The 10,948-nt window shown below is 42.8% G+C and overlaps 1 protein-coding gene across 1 annotated transcript; it reads left to right on the plus strand.

Annotated features, from left to right (window-relative positions):
- The first annotated feature begins 843 nt into the window (after positions 1-843).
- LOC116650237 (uncharacterized) lies at positions 844-7,196 on the plus strand. Its single transcript, XM_032433492.2, has 2 exons — positions 844-6,343; positions 6,404-7,196. Exons 1-2 carry the CDS (start codon positions 1,555-1,557, stop codon positions 6,853-6,855), a joined length of 5,241 nt encoding a protein of 1,746 aa, XP_032289383.2. The 5' UTR covers positions 844-1,554; the 3' UTR covers positions 6,856-7,196.
- The last annotated feature ends 3,752 nt before the right edge of the window (positions 7,197-10,948 follow it).

Below are 10,948 nucleotides of genomic sequence, written 5' to 3' on the forward strand. Positions count from 1 at the left end.
TACTTCATTACCCAGACTTCAGCAAAGAATTTCATCTGACAACAGATGCATCCAACTTTGCTATTGGGGCTGTCCTATCCCAGAACAAGCGACCCACTTGTTTCCTCTCTAAAACTCTCTCTAAAACAGAGGAGAACTACGCCACCAATGAAAGGGAAATGTTGGCAAAAATTTGGGCCTTAAAAGCCCTCAAGAATTACCAATACGGTAAAGCGAGTGTAAAAATATACACCGACCATCAACCCTTAACCCACTCTCTTAGCAGTTGGAACGGCAACGCTAGGATAAAGAGGTGGAAAGCTTACCTAGAAGAGTTTGATTACGAACTCCTCTATAAGCCAGGTAGGGATAACATTGTAGCCGATGCGCTATCACGTATCCCTGTGATCAATAATATTGGATCAGTAGCCTCCACCCAGCACAGTGCAGACAGTTCAAGCCACAATTTAATTCCGAGCATAGAAGCTCCAATTACCGTATTCAAAAACCAGATATTTCTCAGTAGAGCCAACGAAACAAATTACGAATTCCATATCCCATTCCCAACATTCTACAGGCATACAATTACTCGACCAAATTTCTCAGAACACGACCTTACGCAAATACTGAAAGCTCATCTAAACCCATCCGTAATCAACGGAATAATAACCTCAGAAGAAATAATGAACCAAATTCAGCAGATATATCCCCAACATTTTAGGAACTTCAAGATTAGATTCACACAGTCTCAAGTACAAGATTTAACAAATGAAACAGAACAAGATGAGAAGATATTGGTTACACACAACAGAGCGCACCGCAACGCACTAGAAAACAAAATGCAATTGTCCGAAAGATTCTGTTTGGTCAAGTAACAGCAGAGATAACACCGACGGCTGCGGACATCATCCAACAGCAGAAAATAACAATCATAATTACAGCCTAAGAGCAAATAGTTTTTTTGCGCGCTCTTTGTAAGCTGCTGTCCACTCTCCTTCTGAATTGCTTTGCTTGCATTGCTGCCCTTCGCTCTAACCGGCGAGCGTCTTATTGGAGTTTCGTTTCGATTCGCTTTACATATTGTTATAACCAGTCAGTCTTTCGTTTTGATCGCAACCTAGGCACAACTAATTCGAGTTGGCTGCCAAGCAACAATTTAAAACTTATAAATTCTAATAAGTGCCCTGCGCGGCAAATAAATCCATTTGAAAACTAATCTAAGTGTTTGAATTTCGCTGCACAAGCAGTTAGAATTAATTGGTTGCAAAAAAGCTTGCAACTACACATTTTGGTGACCCCGACGTGATTTTTCTTTCTTTCATTTTTTCTATTTTTTCTTGTACTTCGTTCTTGTCGTGTCAACGGACAGTTATCAGTTCGGGCAAAGCTGTGTGGTGAGCCGTTTGCTTGCGCATCTGCATACAGTTGGTTGTTATACATAAACGCCGTAGCAAATCCCCGCTAATCGTTGCGCGCTATAACCCGCTATACGCTATCTCGCTCGAACGAACACTTGCGCGATCAGACTTGTATTGTAGTTCGGCTGTGTGAACCTTGTTGTGCGCTACATTCATAATGTTTGATGAAGGTGCAAGTGCAAATGGAAATGATGAGGCGACATCAGCTAGTCAAGTGGCGGTTGGAACCCAGGCTGCTGTTTTTAAAATAAAGATCAAGAATTTAACTGATCGACTCAATAGATTGTCCTCGGAACTTGATCCCGCTCGACTTCGCGATGTTGATGACTACGAGCTGCAAGATTACATAAGCATGGCATCTGACTTGCAGGCGAAATTTGAGATAGTCTGTGATGGTTTGTTGGAGGTGGATCATGCCAGCGTTGATGAGGATCTTCAGACAAGTTTTGAGTCAACTATTAGGCAGCTACGGCTGTCCCTTCAACGCGAGCGCGGAAATCGAAGCAAGGTTCAGCAGATTCCGCATTGTTCCACCTTCAATTCAGCCGCAGCCGATGACTCGCGTTCTACCTTCGTTGTTCCAAACCACTCTCGATTGCCTCAACTTAAATTGCCGGAGTTTAGTGGAGGCTACACAGAATGGGCCGATTTCTCGAACCTGTTCACCACGGTCATTGACAAGGATCCGTATTTGACCAACATTGAAAAACTCCAGCATCTACGGTCATGCCTTAAAGGAACAGCGCTGGATACAATTCGCTCATTGGAAATTTCAAACGCAAATTATGCTGCCGCTTTAGAACTGCTTGATAAGCGTTTTAATAACAAGCGTCTTATTTTTCAGGCACACATCTCTGAAATTTTGGGTTTGAGAAAGGTGGACAAGGGCGCGACTGCACAGCTGCGCGAATTTTCAGATAAGCTCAACTCTCATCTACGTGCTTTAAAATCGATGGGCAGTGTGGAACAGATCGCCGGTTGCGTCATAGTACATACGTTGCTGCAAAAACTAGATAGCGTTACGCAGGCTAGCTGGGAGGATGATGCGCCGTTGGACGTCATACCATCATGCGAGCGGTTTACAACCTTCATAGAGAGGCGTTGCCAAAGGCTGGAAAATGCGGATCACGCTACGGCAATGTACACGCCTAGCTCCCAGGTGGGCCAGAACAACAGTAGTAGAAGAACGTTTGTAGTGACTAGGAATGGAACGAGTGCTTGTGTGTTTTGTGAAGTCGCAGGCCACTCTATTTATAAATGTTTGCAATTCGCAAATTTATCGCCCTTGCTGCGCCTTCACGAAGCCAAGCGGCTTGCGCTGTGCCTAAACTGCCTGCAAAGGGGACATCAGCTGAGAGTCTGCGGCTCCAGCGCTTGCAGAGTTTGTGGAAGCAAACATCATAGCTTGTTGCATCTTGGCAACACAAGCAGTCACATCGCTGCTTCTAGCCCAAACAATGCTCAAGATACCGAAACTTATTCGTCATCCCAAAACACCTTGGCGGCACTTTTATCTTCGCCTCTCACTACCGCCCAGCATCTCAAGCACGATGTGGTCCTGCTTGCCACTGCCGTCATCAACGTGAAAAATCGCGCTGGCTCCTTGGTGCCTTGCCGTGCGTTGCTCGACTCTGGGTCGCAGTTGCACATCATCACCTCTCGTCTTGCTCATCAGCTCCAGCTGCGCAAATTCAAGTCAACAGCAATCGTCTCTGGCATTGGTGATGCAGCATTTGCGTCCGATGGGTTTTCGGTCAACATCAATGTCAAATCTCGAGTGTCGGAGTACTCCACATGCATCCCGGCCTTGATTGCACCATCCATCACCGATAATCAGCCTGGCTTCACTCTTGACCCTGCATCATGGAACATTCCATCAAATATACAACTAGCTGATCCTGAATTCTTTAAATCTCAGCAAATCGACATGTTGATTGGAGCCAGTCTGTTCTTCGATCTGCTATGCGTCGGCCAGATTAAACTAGCTGCTGGACTGCCGATATTGCAAAAGACTCGCCTTGGTTGGGTGGCTACGGGAGGTGCCTCACATGCTGGAAAATCATCATTCATGGCCATGAGATCAATGGAGAATCCAGATCTGCTGGTTGACTCGCATCTGCAGCCTAATACACAGATTGATGAATTAATCCGTCGTTTTTGGGAATTGGAATGCTGCACCGACCCTGAGTCCTTACCAAACAAGGAGGAACGCGACTGTGAGGCACACTTTCAGGCCAATTTTAAACGTCTGTCGACTGGCGACTATTCAGTTCGTTTACCGCTACGTCTAGGCATGTATCCGCTGGGTGACTCCTATCAACAGGCGGTTCGTCGATTCCTGAACTTAGAAAGAAAACTAGACCGTAATCCACTATTGAAACCCCAGTATGCAGCATTTATCAAGGAGTATCTTGACTTGGGTCACATGTCACTTGTTACCTCAGCTGCACTGGGCCAATGCAAGTACTACCTGCCACATCACTGCGTGCTGAAGGAGGATAGCACTACAACCAAGCTAAGGGTCGTGTTTGATGGCTCAGCAGTTACTACCTCTGGACACTCGCTGAATGATGCACTGATGGCAGGTCCTACCATCCAACCGAAGCTGTTTTCGATACTGATGCGGTTTCGTACATTTGCAGTCGCCCTGACAGGCGATATATGCAAAATGTATCGATGCGTACGAGTCGAACCCGCAGACAGTTATTTTCAATGTATCTTGTGGCGTGAGTCTCAGCATCAGAAGATACAGATTTACAAATTAGACACCGTCACCTACGGCACAAAACCAGCATCGTTTCTCTCAGTGCGAGCTATGCACCAACTGGCCATGGATGAGCAGAAAACTTTCCCTATTGGCTCTGACATTGTTAAAAGAGATTTCTACGTGGATGACCTCATTTCTGGTGGTAGCTGTGTTCAAGAAGCAATTGAGATATTGAAACAAACATCTGGACTACTCGCCAAGGGGAACTTTAGGCTGCGCAAATGGTGTTCTAGCGACACATCTGTACTCCAAAACATACCGGAAGAGGATAGAGAAACGCTGCTTAAGTTTGACGATGGCAGTGACATCACGAAAACGTTAGGCCTCGTTTGGGATCCCGCTTCAGACTGTTTCCTTTTCTCCTTCTCTCCACTGAGGTTGCCCTCCAGACTGACAAAACGGTCAATACTCTCCGCAATTGCTCGCTTTTACGACCCCCTTGGTCTTGTTGGTCCCGTAATAACAAAATCGAAAATTTTTATGCAGGATCTCTGGAGAGAAAAGCTGGACTGGGATGAGAGCCTGCCCGTACACTTAAGCACAGCCTGGGTCAACTTCTGCGCTGATTTTGAGTATACTCAGCAATTCCAGTATCCCCGTCGAGCACTCTCATCAGACAGTACAGTGGAGATTCACGGATTTTGTGATGCCAGCCTAAGCGCTTATGGAGCATGCGTCTATACAGTCTCAAAGTGCAATGGCAACACCAGCGTGCGTCTCTTATGCTCCAAATCGCGTGTCGCGCCTGTGAAAACCATCACGGTACCAAAGCTGGAACTCTGCGGAGCTGCATTACTGGCTCAACTTCTCAGCGAAATATGCCAAATGAAAGTGTTCGACTGTCGGTATTACTGTTGGTCAGACTCTGCCGTGACTTTGGCTTGGATTCGCAATGATGCTTCGAAATTCAATGTTTTCGTTGCCAACCGAGTCGCAGCCATCCAAGAGCTCACCACTGGAATGGAATGGCATCATATTCCCACCGAATTAAACCCGGCGGATATAATTTCACGAGGAGCGCTGCCTAGTGAGCTCTTCCGGTCTCCATTATGGGCCCATGGTCCGAGTTTTCTCAGTAAGGGAAAGGAAGAGTGGCCTGCCTCCTGTGTACCTGTCGAATCCTTACCAGAACTTCGACACAAGGTACTCCTCGGAACTGCAGCGCAACCGGATCTCTCGATTGGTTGCAAGTTCATCAATTCGTTTTCCAAGCTGCAGCGGGTCTTTGCTTATGTTTACAAATTTGTAAATCGAATCCGAGGAGCTGAACTAACCGTTGACCACTTGCATCATGGCACACATTGGTTGCTGCGGTCAGTGCAAATGGCTACTCTCAGCGATGACTACAAGGCATTGAAGGAAGGAAGGCATGTCAAACCGTCTAGCTCAATGGCCTCTCTTGCACCATTCCTTGACGACTTCGGCCTACTTCGCATCGGTGGACGGCTGAAAAACTCGTCGTTGGACTTCTCAGCGCGACATCCGATTATATTGCCCCGTCAGCATCCTGTGACGCGAGCAATCATAGTTTACTTTCATAAACGAAACTTACACGCTGGACCTCGCGCTTTATTGTCTTCGATTCGGCTCCAGTACTGGCCCATTGGCGGTCGAAAAACAGTCTCCAGTATTGTTGCCAAATGCATAATCTGTTTTCGTGCCAAGCCACGATTGGCCGAGCATATAATGGCAGACCTACCAGCTGATCGTCTTAATACATCGTATCCCTTTATGGTCACTGGCGTTGATTACTGTGGACCATTTTACTACAAGAACGAAGTGCGCAACAGGCCACCAGTGAAATGCTATATCAGTCTGTTCATATGCTTCGCTACAAAGGCGGTGCACTTAGAGCTTGTAAAGGACTTGTCCACAACATCGTTTCTAAACGCCCTAAAACGTTTCATCCTGACTCGCTCTCGACCTTCAAGGATCTGGTCTGACAATGCGACAAACTTCGTAGGTGCCAAGAACGAACTAGCAGATCTGAACCGCCTGTTCCTGAGAGACGAGCATGTCAAGGCCGTTAACGAGTTTTGCCTAACCGAATCAATTGAATGGTTGTTCATCCCTCCTCGCTCTCCGCACTTTGGTGGACTATGGGAAGCCGCTGTGAAGACTGCTAAGCACCACTTTTATCGATCTGTTTGCTCTTCCATTTTGGATTTCGATTCGCTGCGTACGCTCGTCTGCCACATCACGGCAATTATTAATTCTCGACCATTACTTCCACTTTCAGAGCATCCAGGTGATCTTGACGTCTTGACACCCGCACACTTCCTGGGTACAGCGCCATCTTCATCATACATTGAGCCCGATCTAAGGCAGCTTAACTTCAATCGGCTTAATTATTTTCAGCGCGTCACATATCTCCAACAAGTATTCTGGGCCCGTTGGCGCGAAGAGTATTTGACGCTTCTTCAACAGCGCTCCAAATGGCGCACTCCTCAGCCTGGACTCTCCATTAACGATGTTGTCCTTGTAAAGGATGAGAATCTACCGCCGCTGAAGTGGCCACTCGCCAGAGTGCAAGAGCTGATCTCTGGATCTGATGGGGTATCCAGAGTTGCTGTGCTTCAAACTGCGACTGGAGTCATACGTAGAGCTGTACGAAAGCTGTGTTTGCTGCCCAAACAGGATGATGTTGAAAGCCCTTGCCTTCCAACGGGGGGAGAATGTTTGGTCAAGTAACAGCAGAGATAACACCGACGGCTGCGGACATCATCCAACAGCAGAAAATAACAATCATAATTACAGCCTAAGAGCAAATAGTTTTTTTGCGCGCTCTTTGTAAGCTGCTGTCCACTCTCCTTCTGAATTGCTTTGCTTGCATTGCTGCCCTTCGCTCTAACCGGCGAGCGTCTTATTGGAGTTTCGTTTCGATTCGCTTTACATATTGTTATAACCAGTCAGTCTTTCGTTTTGATCGCAACCTAGGCACAACTAATTCGAGTTGGCTGCCAAGCAACAATTTAAAACTTATAAATTCTAATAAGTGCCCTGCGCGGCAAATAAATCCATTTGAAAACTAATCTAAGTGTTTGAATTTCGCTGCACAAGCAGTTAGAATTAATTGGTTGCAAAAAAGCTTGCAACTACACAGATTCTATTTCCCAAAAATGAAGCAACGAATAACAGAATTAGTCCAACAGTGTCAGGTTTGTAAAGAAGAAAAATACGATAGGCATCCCACTAACCCAAAACTCAAAGAAACACCAATCCCCGAATACCCAGGACATACAATCCACATCGACATATACACGACAGAAAAAAACTTAGTACTAACAGCAGTAGACAAATTCTCGAAATTAGCTCAGGGACGAATTATCAAATCTAGGGCAATAGAAGACATTAAAAAAACACTTCATGAAATCCTTTTTTATTTTGGCGTACCTAAAGTAGTTGTAATAGATAACGAAAAATCCCTTAATTCAGTCTCAATCACTTTCATGATGCAGGACCAATTAAATATAGAAGTTTATAAAACACTACCCTACAAAAGGGCAGTGAACGGTCAGGTAGAACGATTTCATTCAACAACTACACTATACACTCGACAACTAACAAGAGACCATTAGACATATTCTTCGGCAGAAACGTGACTACGGACCCAGACCAATACGAAAAAGCTAGGAAGGAGAACATTGACAGACTCAAACAGAAACAATCGACTGACATGCAGAATCATAACAAAAAACGTAACGACATACGAACTTACATACCTGGTCAAGAAATATTCGTCAAAGTCAATACCAGATTAGGTACCAAACTGTCACCCAGATACAAAAAGGAAATAGTAAAAGAAAATAGAAACACAACCGTACTAACAACAACTGACAAAATAATACATAAAAGCAATATAAAAAATACATACAAATTACAGATTCCTAGTAAACGATAACTTTAATAAAAGCAACATGCCACCTTTAAATATGGAAGAAATGCTAGAATTCGCAGATGTATCCATTTTGCATAATGGAACCACTCTGTTTTATATTGTAAAAATTCCAAATTTAAAAGAAATAGAATGCAAAAATACTATAATAAAGCCAGTAGTGAAAAACAACAATATAATAAATTTAGAATTTAACGAACTGTTTCATTGTAATAAAACCATCTATGGCATAAACAACAATTGTAAAAGATACCACCTTTAAATATTGAAGAAATGCTAGAATTCGCAGATGTATCCATTTTGCATAATGGAACCACTCTGTTTTATATTGTAAAAATTCAAAATTTAAAAGAAATAGAATGCAAAAATACTATAATAAAGCCAGTAGTGAAAAACAACAATATAATAAATTTAGAATTTAACGAACTGTTTTATTGTAATAAAACAATCTATGGCATAAACAACAATTGTAAAAGATACCATAATATTAAAATTTGTAACAAATCAAAAATTGTAAACTTGAACAATAATAATTGTATACCTAAGTTAGTTAGCGGAGAGCAAGCGCTCTGCGGCTTTAGCAATGCAGATCATATCCCGGAGATCGAGGAAATCGACGAGGGACTTATACTAGTGAACGACTTCAACGGCACTATTAGATGGCAAGAAGAGAAGAAACGCGTGAGAGGCACCTACATGATTAACTTCTGGAACGAAACCTTATTCATCAACAAACAAGATTTCAGCAACCTAGAGGTCACCGTCATGACCCCAGGAAATCCCACAATACAAATAACCCCAATAGAAAACGAAAGAATAAAGATTCTTTCTCTGGAAGCATTAGAAGAATTGCACATCAACAACATAAAAAACATGCAAAAACTTCAGACGCACTCTATAGCAAATAGAGTCGGTTTCATAACTCTGTTCACAGTTGCCATCCTTCTTACCTGTGTATTACACGTAATGAAGAAAAATAAGAAAAATATAATACTGCAACTGAACAAAGAACAAGAGAGACCCAAAAAAGAACCACCACATATCCAAATACAAAATACAGATGCCAACAACCTCAGGTTCAACAACATACCTTTCTTCTGATGATCGCTTGAGTACAAGCTTAAATCAAAGGGGGAAGAGTTAACAACAAATAAATTCATACAGTCCCAATAAGAAGCATTGCAACACCTCATAAGAAGTGCAGCAAAATGCTGAGTTGGTGTCTGTACCATTTCCTCCACGCGCCGACTGGCAACCGCCGAAAATTCCAAGAAGAATTCCCCAACGGGCCAACAACATCAGCAGCGACGCCGCTGCCAACGCCGCTGCCGCTAAGCCACAGGTTACTAGGGCTAGAATTGATTTAGGTTTATTTAGTTGCAAATTAACATCAAATAAAGGAAGTCTTGCCTCCCTAAAAATTATATTTTTTTCATCGATTAATAAACTTTGGAATTAACTTATATAAAGTGCACAAAACGAAATGCCAGGTGTTGCCTTTTAAGATTATTGCTTTAATGTAAAGCAAATAATCTTACAACAACAAAAATAAAGATCACGTCGGGGTCACCAAATGTTGCGCTATTGACCTTTTTCAATAGCTTTCACAAATAGAAATAATTAACTATTTATTTTTTGTGGTCAAAATTGTTTTATATTTCTCAAAGTTACGAAAAGCATGCAGACCCGAATTGGTCTGTGCTTATTATTTAAGAACAATAGTTTGTATATAGGCAAGCGAACCCGAATTAGAACGTGCCAATTTTAAAGAAGAAACAATTATTAGTTATAATTTTGAGTAATGCAAGTGGCCGATGCGTACCAAATGCATGAAGCGAACGAACTTAACTCAATTCGATGCGCAGCATCGAGCCCTTCGCATAAGTAAAGCTAGGGCAATAAAACGATCGTTCCAGCGAAGAGCGGCAGCTCTATGTTAATGAATTCTTAAGAGCGAAATTTAGGCACTTGCTTTGCAGAGCGAGTATTATAAGATAAAATTAAGATGCTGCTCTTATCAGTTGCGAGGTCGCTCCAGTTGTTTTGGCTGCGTAACCAGACAGTAAACAAAGAGCCCGGTGATAACATCGACATTGGTCAAGAACAAACTGTCCCCCTTTGGTAGACATAAACAATTCACCCTAAATATCACGCCATTGTCAATGTTCCCATCAGAGCACTATCCCAGATATGCTTTTCATGATGTTAGCCAAAAAAGACATTACGTCGACACAAAAACTAAAGCAAGTTGCTCAAGAGAGGGATTATATGAAAATAGCGTTACTGAAAAACCTAAAAATAATAATGTTCAGGGAAATCAAAATAACATGGGAAATTATCAGCAAAATGCTAACCCAACCACCAGTTCAAGTGGTTATTCCAATACGAATCAACAGCACAATAAGTCCGAAGACAATCAGAAAGCTCACCACGAGTTCCAACAGAAATTAAGTCAAGGTGGATACCAAAATCCTTTAAACTATCAAAATCGGTCCCATTCACGCTTGAATGCGCCAAGCCCTCCGACTAACCGTCAAAGAGATAGTAACAGTGGGCAGATGAAAATGGATACATCCGAAAATTTTCATCAGCAACCCTCGGAACAAACAGAAGAAATCCATTCATAAAATTGATTATGAATGACGAAGTTCTAAAATGTGTCATTGACATAGGTTCAACCATAAATCTAATGAAAACAAACCGCTTTAATTTTCCAGCTTAACAACGAAACATTAAAGATTCACACCATATATGGTGTTATTGAATTAAAACAAGGTATACGATTAGGAGCAAGCAAAATTTGTCCGAGCAAACAAAAATTCTATATTCACGACTTCTCAGAGCATTATGATGTTCTGATTGGGAGAGAATCCGTAACCTTAGGAGAAT

The sequence above is a fragment of the Drosophila virilis genome, unplaced genomic scaffold, assembly GCF_030788295.1.
Source record: "Drosophila virilis strain 15010-1051.87 unplaced genomic scaffold, Dvir_AGI_RSII-ME tig00002439, whole genome shotgun sequence".
Classification (NCBI taxonomy): Eukaryota; Metazoa; Arthropoda; class Insecta; order Diptera; family Drosophilidae; genus Drosophila; species Drosophila virilis.